Source organism: Prionailurus viverrinus, chromosome E1 (assembly GCF_022837055.1).
Source record: "Prionailurus viverrinus isolate Anna chromosome E1, UM_Priviv_1.0, whole genome shotgun sequence".
NCBI lineage: Eukaryota > Metazoa > Chordata > Mammalia > Carnivora > Felidae > Prionailurus > Prionailurus viverrinus.
This window is the reverse complement of record NC_062574.1, coordinates 45,436,485-45,455,982: the sequence shown is the minus strand read 5'-3', so window position 1 is coordinate 45,455,982 and position 19,498 is coordinate 45,436,485. Positions and strand designations below refer to the sequence as shown.

At 48.6% G+C, this 19,498-nt stretch overlaps 2 protein-coding genes across 9 annotated transcripts in view; one reads left to right on the top strand and one right to left on the bottom strand.

Annotated features, from left to right (window-relative positions):
• Positions 1-4,322: 4,322 nt before the first annotated feature.
• On the bottom strand, positions 4,323-16,085 carry CE1H17orf80 (chromosome E1 C17orf80 homolog). Of its 6 annotated transcripts, none has more exons than XM_047832138.1 (6): positions 15,856-16,085; positions 14,388-14,490; positions 11,433-12,929; positions 6,817-6,924; positions 6,151-6,255; positions 4,323-4,482 (listed from the first exon to the last, which is right to left on the bottom strand). In XM_047832138.1, the coding sequence occupies exons 3-6, from the start codon at positions 12,901-12,903 to the stop codon at positions 4,460-4,462; spliced, it is 1,707 nt and encodes a 568-aa protein (XP_047688094.1). In that variant the 5' UTR covers positions 12,904-12,929; positions 14,388-14,490; positions 15,856-16,085; the 3' UTR covers positions 4,323-4,459. The 6 variants fall into 6 exon arrangements, with proteins under 6 accessions (XP_047688094.1, XP_047688092.1, XP_047688091.1 ...); XM_047832136.1 differs by lacking the exon at positions 15,856-16,085 and adding an exon at positions 15,266-15,348; XM_047832135.1 differs by lacking the exon at positions 15,856-16,085 and adding an exon at positions 15,052-15,246.
• Positions 15,449-19,498, top strand: part of FAM104A (family with sequence similarity 104 member A) — a 17,445-nt gene continuing 13,395 nt past the window's right edge. For 2 of the 3 annotated variants that reach the window (XM_047832149.1, XM_047832148.1), the window contains exon 1: positions 15,449-15,692. In XM_047832149.1, coding sequence (XP_047688105.1) covers positions 15,472-15,692 — 221 coding nt within the window. In that variant the 5' untranslated portion in view covers positions 15,449-15,471. Of the gene's footprint in view, positions 15,693-15,724; positions 15,868-19,498 lie in introns of those variants that run through there. The other variant, XM_047832150.1, reaches the window with a different exon arrangement.

The window sequence follows — 19,498 nt, the reverse complement described above, 5'->3', positions numbered from 1 at the left end:
GAGGAATTATGGGGGGGGAGACGGTACACACCAGTCTTATCCTGGGGAGGTAGGGGCGTGACCTGGGCCATTTAATGCCATTCTGTTTACGCGGATGCGGGAGTCAAGTGAGTCTGACCCACTGGGAGAGGAGCAGGGAGGTTAGAGACTTTTGGAGAAATGGAGAAAACAGTAGAAGGTGTGAGTAGGACGCACCCCCCCCACCCCCACCAGCCTGTGGCAGGTGGAGACGGCCACCCGGCCGCCTGGAGCTAGGAGGTAAGGGGACAGGGTGATCGAAGAACGAGGCCCGCAGGTTCTGGGGGCCTGCACGGCAGCCCCGCCTGGGTTGCTGAGACAAAAACCACACAGCCGTGTAGGCAAACTACTCAGCCTCAAGCCTCAGTCTCCTCAGTGTGACAAATAAGCGTAATGGCGCCAGCCTCCCAAGGTGGTCCTAAGGATGGGATGAGAGAATGCAGGTAAAGAACTCTGCACAGCACTTGGCTTTTGACAGAGCAGGCCCCGGAGGGTAGCCACGTTTTAGCGGGGATCGTGGCGGGCTTGTTCTCGCTTGGTTCACATTTAGAATCTGAAGTAGCATGAGGCCACAGGGGGTTCAGAAGAGCCGTTAGAATTTAATTCCTACCACACGTGGGCCCTTGCTGGAATTTACCGACGCGGGGCCTCTAATCCCACCAAGTCTCTGCAAAGTAGGTATAACTGTCCCCACTTTACAGTCCAGACCTCCAAAGAGGCTCCAGGAAGTCAGACAACTCGCCCCAGGCCACAGCCACCCATCTCAAAGGTGAGGGTCTGGAAGAGGCAAATAACCAGGTGAGAGGAAAATTTTAAAACTACTGTTATGAAGAGTGGTGGTAGGAACATACAGGAGGAACACAGGGAGCAGGGGAATTAGGATAATCTGCAAATCAGGGTAAAGGGCTAAGAACAGCGGCAGCAAGGTTTCCCGGAACAAGTAAAACACCCTGTTGCTAATACACAAATGATTATCTTTAATAACTAAATACTCTGGTATGTATTAGAAGAAAGTACTTTCCCCAGTAAACTCCGTATTTCAGATACAGTCACTCAGGCTTCAATCCCAGGAGCTAAGACCAGGGATAACCCACCCTACACAGACCACGTGGGCACAGCCATGGCCTTTGGGCCTGCCCGGAAGTATTTCCAACATTCTGGAACGGGACCCTCCCCTGAAGTCTTCTCAAAGGCGGATACGGATCGCTCGTATGGATTCTCTGCACGCTGCTGGAAGATTCGTTTGGGAATTCGTGCCGCTGCCTTGGAAGCAGAACCTAACCAACACTGTAGCTCACCTGGGGGCGGGCTCATCTAAGGGGGCTCCTGCCTGTGCTGTGGGAGGTACGAGGCATCATTTTGGGAGACGACATCAAGGAGGCCGTTTAACACGGAACATCAGGTTATGAGCATCCCTGGCTTCTTTTTCTTGGCTTTGTGATGAGCAGCTACTCCTGACTCACGCCTGCAGGTAACAGGGCCTCACTCATCTACGATCCCAGTTTTGAAAAGAATCTCTCCTCTTTCTGGATGGAGCCCTGCATCTGCCAGGTCACAGACAGGATTAGGATTGGCTGCGCAAATGAACTGATCTTGCAGGGATATTTGCAGATTTGAGCACTAAATGTAGCCTCACGAGCCAAGTTTACATTGCTACTGTAAGCGGAAACTGCTCCTTTGATCAAGCACTTTGGACCGGAATCTAGGACAAGAATCAACGGCTCTCTGCTGACCTCAACAACTCAGACTGTTTGGAACATTATGAGGAAATCGTTAAAAGACCTGATGAAAGGTCTTCAAGCACCCTCTCACCCCACATGGCAGAAATGCGAGTGGCCAGAAACCAAGGAACTCCAGCATCTGGAGATACTAACGGCTTCTTCAAAGTCTCCTGGACCATTTAAGAATCCACGTTCAGTACTGGGGAGTCTGGGTGGCTCAGCTGGTTAAGTATCCGACTTCGGCTCAGGTCATGATCTCACAGTTCGTGAGTTCGAGCGCCGCGGTGGGCTCTGTGCTCATGGCTCAGGGCCTGGAACTTGCTTCAGATTCTGTAGCTCCCTCTCCCTGCCCCTCCCCAGCTCACACACTCTCTCTCTCAAAAATAAACATTAAAAAAAAAAAGAACCCACGCTCAGTATCAAATTCAGAGGCATCAGTTAAGCCCTTTTCTTCTTTCCTACACATGGGTCAGGATTCTTGGTGCTGACCACGTCAAACTAAAAAATCTTTTTAGTGCAGGATCCCACCTTCATCTTCAACTTGGTAAAATGAAGCAGCTAGCTGTCCCTCTAGGACGGCTGGTTCATTTAGTTTGCTCTTCACATTAAGGAACTTATTTTCAGGGATATAAAATACCTACTGTGACATAAATTAAGTAGAATGTTTTCACTGTTCTAGCATTCTGATTCTGACAAATGACACTCTCTTATTTACAGTAGTGGTAATAGGTCTTGGGGCTCTAGCCCCTGGGGACCACCACCGCACCTGTGTTTGGACAGCAGGGGGTGGCACCAGGGCACTAAGGCTCTAGGTCAAGAAAGGCTTCTACTGAAATGTTTCCCAACCCAAACTGTCTTAGAGCAGGGATCCCAAGTTGCCTTACACGTTCCAAACGCTCCAAATGCAGGGGCTCGTGGCCTTACCTACTCCAAATGCGGGGGAGGGGGGCGGGAAGGGGGTCCCGCTCCCCCAGGGCAGGGTCAGCACACACTTCCAGCTTTGCAAACCACGTGGTCTCTGCTGTAACTACTCAGCTCTGCCACCAGAGCAGAAAAGCTGCCCCAGACCACGCTTAACCGAAGGAGCAGGGCTGTGCTCCGGGAAGACCTTATTTACAAAACAGGGAGTGGGCTGGATCAGGCCACCACGCAGCTGCTTGAGGGGTTTGGGGCAAGAGGGCATCCCAGGCAGGCAGCATTCTCTTCTACCTTGACTCCCTGACAGTTCCCGACCTGGACTAAGGACAAAGGGGGAAGTGCAGGGAGCATCCCCCGCCCAAGTGTCTCCCTTAAAGCACATTTGCAAAGAATGGCCACAAAGCCCTTTCAAAAGGAAAGATCCTGTTTTTGGAATTCCAATGAAGTCCTCAGTAATACAAATGCTCTTCTCTCCTCAACCCTGAATTTTTTCCTTTTGGGGAATTCTAGCGTACCTTTTCCCCAACCAGGAGAAACTGATGTGGGATTAAATTACTCCCACTGGGGATAATTAGAAGGGGAGAGAGACAGGGGACTGGGAGGAGAAAAGGCAGATAAAGCAGAAGATAGAGCCAGAATTCAAGTTTTGAGAAGAGAGAAGAGACATGCAAATAAATAAATGCTGGCCTCGGAACAGCACACTGCTTTTTCTGTAGTTTTGAAAGAGCTGGGATGAGAGAGACTAACCTCCTGTATTTGGCATGAGAATATCCCAGGCAAAGCTAAAATATACGTGTGTGTGTGTGTGTGTGTGTGTGTATAAAACAAACATGTAGATATGAACACGTCTATGATATATAATCAACCCCCATGATGGAAAAGGGATTGGAGAAACAGCTCTCTGCACAATCTGGATTACGTTTCCTCTAAGCCTTTTCTATCTGTCAGTAACCAGGTGAGGAAGCCACCAAAGCAGAAGTCACAAACTCAGAAAGACACGGAGTATTTTGATGGGGGAAGAGACCCGGAAAACCCAACAACCCTGACAAAGTAAAAGGAGCGTCCGAGTGTTTCACTGAAGTTCTCAGGAAGGGATGGGTGGGATTCTGAAGTTTCCAGGAAGGGATGATAAACAGAAACCGTCTGCTGTTATACTCAAGATGTATAAAAAGTGCTTCAACAATTCTGTTTAGTGTGCGATTTCATTTTCATCAGCTTAAATATATTTAAGGCTTTTCCACAGACCCACCTGCAACTCTGTATCCCCCTGACTTTGCTTTTATGTTTCTCACACCCGCCAAGGTGTCAAGGACCCCAAAAGGCCCGATGGGAGGCAGATTTCCTGCCACTTCAGATACTAACCTGTATCAGGGCGTATGTAGCCTGGTATCTCGTGCAGAACAACTGTAAAATGCCAAAGCTTAGAGAATACTTTTAGGGAGAAAGATCTGAAAGTGAGATATTATTGACTGCAAATTAAGAACTCTTTAAAAATTTCAGTGATGACCTCTGTCATCTTCCTGCCTCCCTGACCACCATCAGCCTTAAGGGGCCAACAGACCGAAGGCTTTCAGGAATTCTGTCACTCTGGAGAGCCAGCCGAAGACATGGCCACACAGACGCAGGCCTGTCCACGGCGAAGGGACGGGCTTCCTCATATCATGGTTTCAGAATCCAGTAACTTTATTCTTTTCACGCCCTCTCCCTGCCCCAAATACCAGTCTAAACCGCTCGATCCGCACTGCAGTGGTCTTCGCCGTGCTCCCCGAGTCTCAGAGCTTTCTTACGTGGTGTCCGGGTCACTACTTACGCCAGCGCTGCAGCTCTTTGGATAAACAGAGAGAAGCGGTAAGAAGCCAGGAGGCCACTCCCGAGGACAGTTTCTGTCTCTTGCCTGTGCAGATCACTCCACACATTCAGAAATAAAGTGTTAGGCGCCATCGGGAGCTTCTGCTCCGCTTTCTTCAAAGATCTGAAAAACCACCTCGGGTATCAACCAACTGAGCCCTTTGAGACAGGTAAACCTTTCCGGGGAGGCCTTTTCCCTGGGAAAGCAGCTGAGGGCTGGGGGATCTCCGCATGCGCAGGGCTGACCAGGAGGAACCTCCTCTCCCCTGTGAGTGTGTGACACCCCACCTACCAGCCCCCCACCAGCGGGCAGGCGTCCGGCTGCCGCTTGACCTGCTCTCGGGCCTCCTAGGCACCGAATGCGTGAAAACCTCCAATGAGAGTCAAGTGCTGGTATTTTAGAAGTCCTACCGACCATCTGTGAATGCTACTGGGGTTCACGGTCATCTTGTACTTTTACACCCCAAGTTTTCAGAAGGGGTCTGGGCTCTTTTTTAATTGTGGAAAACTGCTGGGCTCTTTGGATATCCTCCTATATAGAATGTCTTTGAAAAGTTTTTACTTATAAAAATGTATTTTTATAAAGCAGTACTGTAAAAAAAATGAGAGAAGTTAACCTGAACTGAAAAGAGAGGTGGAGTTCAGACGCTGTCCTCCTGGTGAAGGCCTGAGGCAGGCTGAAATCAACTAGAAGGATGCTTGTGTTCTCAATGCAGAAAGTAACGTTAACTAAGACTCCTGTGACCTGCACACACAAGACTGACCGCCGTATTGTTTCTCCTTCTCTCTAGGGGTATAAACTGTTTGCTTTCAATGCTGAAAGGCAGTTCTCAGGTGGGAATTAAGAAGGGCGCCGATCTGGCAGGCAAACAGTTTTAAGGACAAAGCCCAAGACCAGCACATCTCCAGGGAGAACCTCACACGGGAGCACAGGAGCCATCATGTAAAGTCTAGTCCAATCTTATAAAGGTCATGATAACTAAAACCCAAAATAAAAAAAAGCTGGGCTCTTTGGATATCCTCCTATATAGAATGTCTTTGAAAAGTTTTTACTTATAAAAATGTATTTTTATAAAGCAGTACTGTAAAAAAAATGAGAGAAGTTAACCTGAACTGAAAAGAGAGGTGGAGTTCAGACGCTGTCCTCCTGGTGAAGGCCTGAGGCAGGCTGAAATCAACTAGAAGGATGCTTGTGTTCTCAATGCAGAAAGTAACGTTAACTAAGACTCCTGTGACCTGCACACACAAGACTGACCGCCGTATTGTTTCTCCTTCTCTCTAGGGGTATAAACTGTTTGCTTTCAATGCTGAAAGGCAGTTCTCAGGTGGGAATTAAGAAGGGCGCCGATCTGGCAGGCAAACAGTTTTAAGGACAAAGCCCAAGACCAGCACATCTCCAGGGAGAACCTCACACGGGAGCACAGGAGCCATCATGTAAAGTCTAGTCCAATCTTATAAAGGTCATGATAACTAAAACCCATAATAAAAAAAAACCCAGAGCCTCAGGCAGTGGCTCAGTCACTGGGCCGTGTCAGCGCAAAACTGTAAAACAAAAACAAAAACAAAGTAATTCGGAGAATCCCCCAGAGGTCCCCGTGATGGGACGAGGCCTGTGATTTTAGGCTCAAAGTATCAAAAAGCTTACTCAGATGCCTGAAACTCCAGCTGCACCAGAGGACGAAGTACCCCGTGAAGAGCATGGTGACGCCCCCAACTCCACTCCTCACGGTGGTGCTGCACCTGACCCAGCCTGTGTGGAGAGAAACACGTCTGGTTGCCATGGTGAACTGGAACTAGGGGGCCGCGACCTGCCGGATATTCAAGTTACCCCAGTCGGCCTGGGCCACGGGATTGAAGTCACAGAATCCTCGCCAACACCACACGGGTATGTTTTTTACACAGACGAAAAGGCCCAAAGGTGGAAGACCTTAATTTTAACAAGTTGAGTTACTCTTGTTTTGGGAGTTTGGTCGGAATCTCGAGTGGGCAGGTTAACGCGCCTGGTGAACTTGAGGCGTAGAGCCCTCCTGGCTTTGGGACGATCCAGGCGAGCGGGGGAGAAATGGCGGGGGGGTGGCCAGGGGAGACATCACCAACAGGAAAGCTGGCCCGTAATGGCAGCCGCTCTCCTACTGGCTTTGACGTCAGACTCCACGGTGAAAACAGACCGACCAAGGGAAGGGGGCCTACACGTTTGTCTCTTTTTCTCTTTTCCTTAGCCTTGCTGTAACCATCAGGGCTAAAGTAAGAGAAACTTCTCCAAATGCTTGGAACCAGCAACAAAACCCAACAGTCAATGACTCCAGCTCACCTTTCTGGACAGCTCCCAAGAGCCTCATCAGAGACAAGCTGGAGGGCGTAAGTCTGGTCGGGGGTCCCAAACTCCTGAGAGCAGTCGAGCTTCTTTCCAACAAAGGAACTACGGTTCCAAACAGAAGTCACTGTCACAGTTCATCTAGATTCGGTCTCTTTCCCGATCCTCAGTGCCCGGGGTTCCCAGGGCCAGGCTGAGGGGAGGGTCTCTAAACAGCCGGATTACTGTGTACGGGGCTGCGGTGAACTAAGTGCTGAAAGTCAAGGCGGTTTATTCCCCGAAAGAGGTTCTGCAAAAGGCTGAGGGAGCCCCTGGGGATCAGGATCTAGCTACATTTTTGGTCTGATGAATACACCCTGCAGCCCTTCCATGTGCATGTGCTTAATGAAATGAACTGTCTACGTTTTCTACCACTTGCAATGTTTTAGCAGAAGGCAGGACTTTCTACCATGATACTAACTACTGCTACTCCTCACTATATCTACTAGGGTCAACACGTGTGCTCTATCACCCCACTGCTAACAGCAAACAGTTCTGTTCAACATGTGAATAACTCACGTAAAACCAGAAAGGAGGGTTTATGCTCTCCATTTACATCTTTCCTGCACCTGTTTTTCTGTTTAAAGATAGGCAGGGAATCTCTACTATTGCTGGTTCTCTGCTCTTGGTTTGGCTCAGTGGGAGAAAGGGTAAACAAGGGAATATTTACAACAAGTTTAGCAGATGTGGTAAAAGTTGCTGTGGAGGTAAACATACTAACCAAATGCTCATATTAAGTGAGACAAACCAGACTGGCTTTCAAGAAATTACCCAGAAAATTATTTCACAACGTGAAGATTAGTCTCTTGAAAAAACAAAGCGTGACACAACCCATTCTTCTTGGAAAAAGTTTGAAAAGAGACGGGAAGAGGCAGTTTTGTGACAACTGCAATTGTAAAACCACTTCCCCTGCCGTGTCAGGAACGGGGCGGCCCCTCCACTCTGTCCCCTCTCCAGCCAGTAGCCCATTTCCTCCACTAAGGGTTCAGTCAAACTTGTGTGAATGACATCAGTTCGGGCCCTGGGCTGGGATACAAAAGCAGCCCGAGGTCCAGGAGAGGCCAGCTCAGAACCCACGGAGGTGGTTAAGAGTTTCTTTAGTGTCGTCCTTCCCGTCGTCCAGGGGCCCCGGGTTCTGATCTATACCCCTCTTGACCTGGCTCCACTGCCATCGCTAGACACTGTCCTGGACCCACTGCCAGTGTAGACATCCTTATTATCCCAAACCTAGTGACAGCGGTTCCACTCTCTAACATAAATGCTGGAACCATCCCTGGTACCTCTAACATTTCCTATCACCCCTCTGACCTGGCTGGAATTCCAGACCTGTGACCTGACTCCCCCCACCCTCCAGTCTCTGGTTGTTGTTACATGTCCCCTCACATGGCCGCCTCTGGCTACTAGAAGATCTAATCCTGACGTGTCATATTCCTGCTCTGCTCTGATCCTAACTATTCTGAGCCCCTTCGTCACATGTGTCCCATCTCAAACAGGTCACTCGGACACTCTATCGGCGGAAACACTGTTTAAAGATGAGAGAAGAGGCTTATGAAGTTGTTTCTGGGTCTCCGAAAACCCATGACCCGATCAGGTTTCCCTATTTTACTTTCTGCTATCCCCACCGGCCAATTTCTAGGAACTGTTTTATTCAAACCTCCTCCTCCCGCCCCCACCATCTGTTTGCCAACACCCCCTACAGGGTCTGAGTGCCCCCCTCCCCGCCACCAGTGGCCTTCCCAACACCTGCAGTAGTCTTAACTTTGGAAACGTTTGGAAATCTGATTCTTAGATCTGACTTCAGAATCAGTCTTTAGGGATGAGGTCTAAGAATCTTTAATCCTATATGGGATCATCAGGTTGTCCTGATTTGGGCCTAGAGCTCTTCAACTCTCAGTCCCAGAAGCCAAGGCACCGACATCTGGCCAGGGCTCAGCCAAGCACCCCAGCGAAGTGCTCACAAGGCTTTCCTTTGAACAAAGGAAACCAATTCCAGTTTCTTTGCTGAGGACTGTCAGCCACTTGTACTTGCTCAGTCTCCCGAGATTTGAATCTTGAACTTCTAAAGTATTTTCTCTAATGCTGGGAAAAGTACTTTTTTGGGGTAGTAAGTCCGTGAAAATCCTTCTCACTAAACCTCACAAGACGCCTCGGCTCCTAATGCTGCCGAGCTCCATAAGTAAGCCTACTTCTCGTTCCTGACTTACAGAAACCCGACTCAGCCGCGTCCTCAGAGCCACCAGTCTGCCCAAGCTAGTGACGGTACTGTAGACCGGGACCAACACAAGGGAACAAAATAGCTCCTCACCACTCTTCTGGAGAAACTCTTGTTGACAAAAACCTTGTATTTTTTCCCCCATATTCAATCTCACAAGCAAGCCAGGTGGTCCGATTAGTCACTGTATGTAGCCCTTACCTTATTCTTATCACTATATTCTTGGGACCCACTAAAGTGAGCATGTCAACGGATAACTTACATCAAAAATGACAGCAACCACTAACTGCCCCGAATACTAAGCCCAGTGCACAGTATGAAGACCAGGGGTAGTTAAGTCAGATGGATCCAGACTTGAATTCCGACCACCACTCACTGGATGAACATGGGCAAGTCACTTGAGATGTCTGGGGGTCATGGGGCGCCTGGGTGGCTCAGGCCATGATCTCATAGTCGTGAGCTGGAGCCCCGCATCACCATGCTCAGCGCGGAGCCTGCTTGCGTTTCTCTCTCTCCCTCTCCCTCTTTCTCAACGTAATAGATAAATAAATAAAAGATGTCCGGGGCTCAGGTTCTTCGCCCATAAAAGACGGTGGGACGGGGACATCACTGACAGTCACCTGAGTTGTCATGAGGGTTGAATGAGGTAGTATTGTACCTAGCAGAGGCTGATCCAGTCACCATCTGACCAATGTCAGTCTGCTCCCCTTTCCCTCTAAAATGAGAAGTGGGTGCACCAGAGACTCTCCTCAGCACTGTAAGAGACAGCACAGGAACCAGAGAAGTCCTACTTGCCAGAGAGATTTGCTACGGGCTGTGCGCGTGCCTACGTGATGCCAACCACAAGGAAGTAGAGACAGCTGACCGACCCCGTGTTTCTGGTTCTGGTGCACTTTCTGCAACACGGTTTGGTGGAAAAGGTGAAACTTGGTCTGAAGAGACTGTGTTCTCCTGGCAGCTCTACCGTTTACAGCAACCTGACCTTGGACAAGTCACATGTTCTCTCTGTGTCTGTTTTATCATCTGCAAAGCAGAGATACAGATCACTGGCCACCTCTCAGAGTGGCGGGGCCACAGTAAGAAAATGGATGGAAGAGGCACTCTGAGATCAACAAACTCAGACGTTAATATCATTTCTGTATTAACATGGAAAAGGGGTTTGCGAGCACGGCTTTGGCCTCGAGACAGACTACAACTTTGTAGAGAGTGCCTGATGTTAGGAGTGTTTGTACAGCGGGTGGAAGAAAATTGTAGCTTTAGCTAGCACTACACTTCACTTGATATACTTCCGCTTTGAAACCTTTAGAAAGGAATAATGACCATACAAAAGAAAATGCTTTTTCATACCGGACAACCTGGGGTTTGGTGAATACGTAATAATTTACAAAATATACCAGAGAGAGAAAACACGTCTCTAGGAAGAGGTTACAGGATTTTCAGATGCAAAGGTATTCTGACTTGCTACAGGTCTCCTGTCCAACCTAAAAGCACCAATGAATACTACACACACACACACACACACACACACACACACACACACACCCCCGAGATGGATGCTACGTTAAACTAACTGTGCTGCCATGGGTGCCTGGGTGGCTCAGTCAGTTGACCATCCAACTCTTGGTTTCGGCTCGGGTCATGATCTCATGGGAGTTCGAGCCTCACATCAGGCTTCAAATGGGTGGTGCGGAGCCTGCTTGGGATTCTCGCTCTCCGCCCCTCCCCCTCTCACTCTGTCTCTCTCAAAAACAAATCAACTTAAAAAAACTAAAATAAAAAAATGAACTATGCTTCTAGAAAACCTTGAAAGAAAAAAATCTAAAGCTCTCCGATGAGGAAAACGAAGAAACGTTACATATTGTAATTAGAGAGGCAGTCCGATAACTAAAAGTAAGGTTCTGCAGGAAGAAGTGAGGATCCCCGAAATGCCAGAATTTCCTGGCTCTGTGGGGCCACTTAACCCATTCCGGGCACGGGCAAGGAGCCTCTGGACAGCTTCTGAGGAGACCCCCTCACAGTCCTCTCTCCTTTCCTAACCTCTCACCCAGTCTCTCAAGACAGTTTGAATCCCTGCCCCATATCCACTGGCCACGCCCCCGCCCAGTGGGGAAACTCGAGTGATCAATGCCACCAGCCAGCCTGGCCTAGTCCAACCGTCAACTCTGGGTGCAGGGGAAGGGAGAGTGGTAAAGCACTCCGGAGCAAGAATGAGTGTTTTCAGAACCACGACTGAGTCTGGCATACTGGAACGCCTGGGTACAAGTCAGCTGAGAGAAAGCAGGAGTGTTCTGAACCTGATTAAGGCAAAAGGCACAGAGTTGTTCGGAGGGGCTGGAGGGTCCTTGAAAACGAGCACGCTTACCTTGTGAGAGTCTCTCCCCCTGGGGACTGATGAGCTGAGGCTTCTGGGCCACTGCATTCCAATACTGGGGCTTCCCTGGCAACACCCCCAGTCCAAGATAACCAGGATAGAGCTCTGGAAACCACTCCAGGCCCAGGGAGCTTGAGAGGCCCTTCCTGCCAGCCACGCCCACCTGACTGAAGGGGCTGTCAGAGGCGTGGAGCAGGACTGAATGTGAAGGCTGCTGGCACCCAGGTTGTGACGCCTGGGGCCCACAGCCCGGTCCGTGCGGCAGAGGAGCTCGCTCACTACGCTCTGTGAACACCTTCACATCAGGGACTCGGTGAGGACTGCAGGCTGCTGCTTTCTCTTCCTGAAAAAATCGGACAGCCAGAGAGGCCAGATTTTGATTATACGACTGTGATACAGAAAGTAGCTCACCGCAAGTCGTCTCCCTTGCAGTGAACGAATTTAAGTCGGGACCTTCGTCTCGACATTTCTTCTCTGTGGCCGAATCACCACCACTGAAGTTCGTTGCCCGTTCCTGCATGTCTGTCACAGATACACTTTTCTCTGCATTTCCGGTGCTCCCACGTGCCTCTACTCCAAGGTCAAGTCCTTCCCCTTGGTTCTCCCTGACGTGGATTTCACCTAACGGGCTAACTTTAAAATTTAAAAATTGTGATTCCATTCTCTTTTCTTGAATCTCAGGGTCTCTAACATCACTAGAGACTTCTGAGAGGTGGTCCCTGGCCTTGGACTCTGTCTCATTGCTTGACAAGGACGTTCTTACTCTTTCAATCCCATGATGGAGATTCATGGGAGAACTACGATAATCACCATTAGCTGTACCTACTAACTTTACTAGAAGTTTCTGTCTTGGGGGATCAATTTTGTCCAATCTTAAATCAGGAGAAGTGGTCTGTACATCACTGGGTAAGGCTGAAGGTTTTCTATCTTGATTTGATGAAGAAGCTTCTACTGGGCCAAGAGGTAAAGATGCTTTGGTTTCTGAAAGCTTAATTCTACTCTCCCCCAATGGAGGCAAATCTTTGGGAAGTTCTTTGTTAGGAGTGGTATTTTCTGATGCATAAAACTGAGCCTTGGTTTCTCCCTGGAAAGCAACCTTTGGTTCAGTATCTTTTAGCATTTTGAGGGAGCACTGAACTCGATTCTTGAGGTATTCATCTGCCTTTGTGTTACTTGCTCTTTCTAAACCAACGGCCGGTAGTGGAAAAGACTTCACTGTCCGTTCTGGTTTGTCCTTTATCAACTTGGTATTTCTTTTTTCACTCCTGGTCTCTAATTCTCTCTCTTTAGTGTTATTTAAATCTGTGATTGGTCTTTTCCTGCTTGTGGCATGTGGGCGTGTAGCTAGCTTGGACTGACAAGCTTTGTGATCAGCAGGTACAGTCGGCCTTATCATCTTACAGTGTGGCAAGTGGGATTTTAATCGTTTAAATGGCTTCTTACAGTAAGGACACACTTCCATCCTGGCAGAGTATCACTCTCTTATTCCTGAAAAAGATAAACAGGAGATTATGAGGGGCACAGAGTTCGTAAAGTAAATACTAATATTTCATTTACATGTGTACCTTTCATTTGGAAGAACCCAGGTCGAAGGAAATTTTTAAAAAAAAAATGTTTTGATTCATTTTCTTACAGAAATAGGAAACAGAAGACATAGTTGGTTTTAAGATAAATACTCCTGGCTCCATTTATGCTTGGCATTATACATTTCTTAAAGTCTTCTAGGAACCAATCATCAGTAAAAGACAATCAAAGAGGTTTTACATCTCTAGCTAGTAGCTGAGCAAAGCTAAAAGACTGAAACCTAATAAATAACGGTTACTGGAAGAAAAAGTTGTCCAAACTAGCAGTCAGATTAAAATGTTTGCTATTTAAAGTTACAGCAAGTCAACTGGGTATTACACGAGTATAAAAAAATTGTTTGAAGCCCTTAAATATACCACTTAAGGAAAGAATGGTGAATTCAGGCCAAGATCTGAAGGCTGTTGACTAGAGTCATGTTTTCCAAGTGGTATATGGAAGATCCACAGAGGTGCAAGAAGAAAATATTAGAACTTCCAGGCTTTCAGCATGAGAAATGAAGCTGTACTAACACTTCCCATATTAGTAAAACACATGTACACCCATACACATATATATAAAACTATGTGGGGGTGCCTGGTTCACTCAGTCTGTTAGTGTCCCACTTTTCATTTCAGCTCAGGTCACGATCCCAGGTTTGTGGGACTGAGCCCCACGCTGGGCTCCATGGTGAGCGTGGAGCCTGCTTAAGATTCTCTCTCTCACTCTCTCTGTCCCTCTCCTGCTCACACTCATGTGCACGCACTCTCTCAAAAAAAAGTGTGTGTGATGCACTAATAATATACAGGTGGAGGGAACACGGTCCCCAGTTTTTCATTCACGGTTCGTAGCATATGGACTGCCAGCAAATTCATTTAGTTTGAAACCTCTGTGATATTCATGCCAGGTAAGAACATGAAAAAAAAGTAATACCACGTATCACTTGTACCTCTTTGAGCACCCTGCTGGGCATATGGTATTTGTTGAGTGAATTTTTTCTCTGAACATAAACATGCAAACGCTACCATAAATCACAGTGACTGAATACCTTCTAACTACTACTTAAGTCAAAGAGTGACACTGAAACCATTTACAAGATAAACAGACATAATCCTGGCCAATCCATTTAGGATCCTATGTAAACTCAGGCAAAACAAAACTGTTTCTGATTAATCATTCTGACTTTGGAGGTACCCCTCTGACAATATAATCAAACTTTTGAGCCGTTGACTTACAAAAATAGCCACAATTGGAGCCAGTCCACGGGCCTTAGGCTAATAACTTCAGAAGAGGCTTGGGACCTCTTAGACGTGTCTGCCCATACAGTACTCCACCACACTCAGTCCTACTGGGAAGATCCTGCACCCTCTCGTGGTAACGTCTTACCGTGGGTGCCTAAATACTTTCTTACAGGAGCTTCCCCAGAAGGATGCTAATTTTGTGGTTGTTTCTTTTGGATCTCCATGACTCACGATCGCAGCTCCTGGGTCTGGCAAAAGAAACTCGATTTTAATTATCAGCCAGCGCAAGACACAATCGGAAAAGTAATTCGACAGCACACTCAGTGAATGAATGTGGTGCGGCACTGAACCGAGTACAGCCAACTCGCAGCGCAGGTCTCTCTCCGTGTTCCGGAAAGCAGACAGTTAAAGCCGCGCACGCCGGTCGGGCGCAGGGCCGGTCGGACTTGTGCCAACCGCCCCCCCGCCCCACCCCACTCCACCCCTGAGCCGCGGTACCTGGCCCGCCCTCCTCCCAGCTCCGGCACTCTTTCCGGAAGCCGAGCCGCCGCTTCCCGCGGAGTGGGCGGGGGCCGTGGGGAAGCTAGCGGCTCCGGGCCGGCCTCCACTGCAGCCTCAGCCGGAGCCGCAGGGACGCCGAGGAGGTTCATCCTGAGGCCCCGGGAAGCCCCCCCCCCCCCCGGCTGGCCCGCCACCCGATCGACTCCCCTCTCTCCTCGGGAAGCCCCCTCCCCTGACCCCCAGACATAGGGCGTGGGCACTAGGACAAACTCCGACCCGCCGCAATTAGCCCAGAGCAGCGTCCTTACCTAGCCAGGTGTGAAAGTCCCGGAAGCCCCCGCGACAAGCCCCCCAGCGCAGCCCTCCAGCAGCTTCCCAACTCCCAGTCGGGGACCCGCCGCAGGCCATCTGCGCCACTGCCTGATGCTTCTCAGCTATGTTTCTACAAAACTGTTAGCTCATAGGTGCTTAACTTAAGTACCTATATCGTATTATTATGAAATAATTTAAATTAATTTAAACCTGGCTTGACTTATATGCCGTCACTTTTCGGCTGCGAACAGGCGAAAGCTCGGGCCGCCTTCTCATGAGGTCCTCTCTCGCAGAAGCTCCTAGGCGCTCCTCCCCACTCGGAGCCCGCCTCTTCCCGTGGGCGGGGTTACCGGTCGGCGCGGCCGCCGTCGCGCCACTGCGCAGTCTCGAGAGGGCGGTACCACGGCGGCTGCGACATGGGGGGGCGCGGAGCAGACGCCGGAAGTAGCGGTGGTACGGGTCCCACCGAGGGGTACTCACCGCCGGCAGCGTCCACCCGCGCCGCGGCGAGAGCCAAGGCCCGAGGGGGTGGGCGTGGCGGCCGCCGGAACACAACACCCTCTGTTCCCTCAGCTCGCGGAGCGGCGCCGCGTCGCTCCCCTCCACCGGCTGCCATGAGCGAGCGCCTCCGCCCCAGGTGAGACCGCAGGGACCTCCTTCCCTCCCAGCCCCTCGCTGGGGGCTGGGGCCGAGGGAGCACGCGAAGCGGGGGTCCGAGCAAGCGTGGGCCCTGTGGGTCTCCATCTGGGCGCCCTACGGCCCCGGGGAGGGGAGAGAAGGATGCGCGAATGGTCGGGTACCTGGTCTCTGAGGTGCTGGAGGAGTGACTCGCCAGGGTCCAAGTCTCCCCCCAACCCCGTCTTTTTCCCTCTTATATTTCCCTACTTGGAATGCAGTCTGAACGGTCCCGGAAGAGAGACAGTGGCCCTTGAAGCTTCCCTGTCCTAAATTTAGGAGGGTGGGGGGATGGGAAGAATGTCTGATCTTTGAGAGGGAGCCCCTAGGACGTCTTTGAGGGACCGAGGCTGGGAGCTGCCGTCTCCCCAAGGTCAGAAAGGATGGGGTTTAGCTCTGCAGTGGGGAAGGGTTGGGATAGATACTAGAATTTGTGCCCCGGACGGTTGTGAACATAGGAGGGCAGATGACCAAAGTGGCTTATAGCATAAACAGGCAGGATTCTAAACTGTTTGGACGCGGAGCCGTTTGACTCCGAAGGCGGGAGGTAGGATTATATGGCGATGCTCTACTTTCCACTGAACCTTGACCTCAGGACCTGGGTTTTGACCTAGGGGTGCTATGCTTGCTTGACGTGTACAGAATAGAGTCCCGATCAAACCGCAATTTCTTTGTCTTTCTTTCCTCCTCCTTACGCCCTGTAAGACAGTTGGGGAGGAGAAAGTTGGGATTGGGAACCCCAAATGAAGCGGAGAAGTTTTACTTCAGATTAGAAAAATCCCTTTGTGGAAAACCTATAGATCACCAAGTCCTACACTTTCATTTTTATGATAAGGAAACATTCAGGGAGCTCAGCAGGTTTACCCCAGTCTTTCCAGGTTCGCCGCTCTTTTCATTACTTCCCAGTACTTTCAGTGAAGCTCTGCTGAGGCCAAAGGATTGCCTCGGTAGGTTATGCTGGATGTTTCCTCGTTCTGTATTTTCATTGGCTCTGATTGTACTGGGCAGTCTTTCCACAAGGATCCGGCTCTGGGGGATGGTCAGTTCAGGGATTAAGATTCTGGAAAGCATCTTGAGGTTGTTTGGTCTAATAGTGAGAATCTAGGGTCGCCCATACTTCTGCACTGGATTATTGATTTGGGTACACAGTGAGTGGGGCACAAAGCCTGCTCGTGTAGAGAACAAGAATGGTCTAAATTTGAAATTAGGGGCCCGATGACCAACTTGCTGTTGGAATTAGAAACATAGGCTCCTGTGATGTCTCATATCTGGAAAAGCCTAAATAGTTCCTGCAGAAAGATTCCCTTCATCCATTGCCGTATCCAGATCTAAATGTGCTTGTACTGGTAGCCGATTTCTTTTACCTGGTACACAAATAATCTCAGCCCGTTTATACTGCTGACTTCGTTGCCATAAAAGAAACCGTTTGATTTGGACAGGGGTTTCTTACCTCCTTGTCACCCCATGTTTCATGTACCGATTCCGCCAGCTCCCGCTAACATAATGTCTCCCAAGTCCAGTTTCTGGATGAAGCGTTGGTCTGAGATGGTGGTTTTTCAGACTGTTACAAAATACACTGGGATAGCCACTGAGGGGTGGATGTAGGTCAAGAAAACCCCCACTTTAACCAAAACAGGTCCTTTGTCTGGTATATATTGACATATTTTTGCCAACAGAAAGAAAGGGTTCTGTTACTTAAAAAAAAAAAGTTTGAAAAACACTAGTTTCCATACTCAAGATTCCTCCTCCTCCTCCTCCTGCTTCTTCTTCTTTTTAAAGTTTATTTATTTATTTTGAGAGAGGGGGAAAGATAGAGAATCTCAAGCAGGCTCTGCACTAGCAGAGCAGAGCCTGAAGTGATGCAGGACTCAAACTCCCCAACTGTGAGATCATGACCTGAGCTGAAATCAAGCCTCAGGCACTTAACCGACTGAGCCACCCAGGCGCCCCTCTTAAGATTTCTTCTCTGCTCAGTCTCTAGGAGATGGCAGGAAGATTGGAAAGAAATGAGATGATGGACAGTGGTACAGTCAGCCGTCCTTAGAAGTAACAGATGCTAAACAACAATCTGTAGCTAGATGCCTGGGGAGAATATAATCAATTATATGGTAGCTGCTAAAATTATAACCTGGTCTGTGGCATTAATGTAGAAAGCTATAATCTGACTGTGTGGCTAGGGTTGAACATGAAGCTATAATCTTGGCAATTATTAACGATTTTGTTGAAAGAAGACTGTTCCAAGGACGGAATCTGAATGGAGCCTAGAAAAAGGAGAATGAAAACAGCAGGGCTCATTCTTAATCGGGTAGCATCCAGAGGAGAGGGCCCCCGACACGAGATCGTTCTGTTCTGGTACCTTGAGAAAGCAGCTGATCGTGAGGCAGGGATATTTTCATGCGACTTTCCCAGAGTTTAGTTGAAATCCGCAAAACCAGCCCATCCTCTTTGTTCCTACGCTCTTTTTGCTTTGCAACCGCCTTGACGTTCGTTTTCTTGTCCCTGGAAAGATACAGTCTGGATTATAAGTGAGGAAATGAGAAAGTTTGGGTCGGGCTCAGAAGTGCTTAGAGTGGCCCAGTCAGCTGCTGGCACATTAATAAGAGTTTGGGGACCAGCATACTGTCATTTGGTGAGAGTCCCAGCTGTGTCAACTGGCCTTCCATCAGACCTTGCCCTGTAACTGTAGCTCTTTTCCAGAACAAATTCTCTGGTCATAGCTGGACGAAAATAGTAATTTCTTGGTTCAAATCTATGGTAATAGCACATCCATTTAAATTAGTTTTAAGCCTGCTTTTCACCTCGTTTTTAACCTGCGAATACTTCAAAGTAACGTGCAGATAAGATCTAATGTCCTGAGAGAAAGTTAGGGAGCAGGAATGATGGTCTTAGAAGCGGTTGAGTCTGGGAATGAGGTAAATGGTGCAGCCCTTTGCTGGTTGGTTAATGCTTTATCAGCACCACACACTCACAATTTATCATTCCACGCCTAGATCTGTATTTATTAATAAAGTTAGATGTATTCAGAGTACAGGCATTTTGCAGAATACGGGAACTTGAGCTCGGGGTGGTACCTTAAATTTTCTCCCATATCAACACTTCAGCTCAAAACCTTAGGATTACGGACGGGCCTGCCATGGTTTGCCGCACTGCTCGGGTAGAAAATGTGTGGCCGTACGAGATGCCACGTGCTTAAGTTCAGTACTTGCGCAAAAGCTGTTTTTCCCTCCAGCTATGGGAATGTGAATCTTTAAGAATTTTCATGATAATACATTGTGCCGTTTCGTATCAATTGGCCTCTTGCCAACACTGTCCATTGGCATTTTCTGCGGTGATGGGAATGTGCTCTGTCTGTGCTGTCCAGTACAGTGACCACTAGCTACCTGTGGCCTTTGAACACTGAGAATATAGCTAGTGTGACTAAGGAACTGGATAGTAAATTAAATTAAATTTAACTGACTATATGTTATAATAATGTATAATCATAATATAACGATAGCTAGCGGCTCCTGTCCTGGACAGCACAATTCCAGGCAATTCGACTTAAAATAATACCTCCTTTAATTTATCTCTAACTTCTGTCTTCTAAACTGGGATTTAGAAGTCCTTCTAGAAGCACTTAATTCTTGCATAGAATACATACAAACTTTGTTGCACATCTGAGAACACTGGGGTAAAGGTGTGAATTTTTTTCTTTAAACCTGAGAATTTTGAGCAGCCTGGGTTCCAGACTCAAAGTAACAATCTGGTGAAGTAACGTGTCATAATACT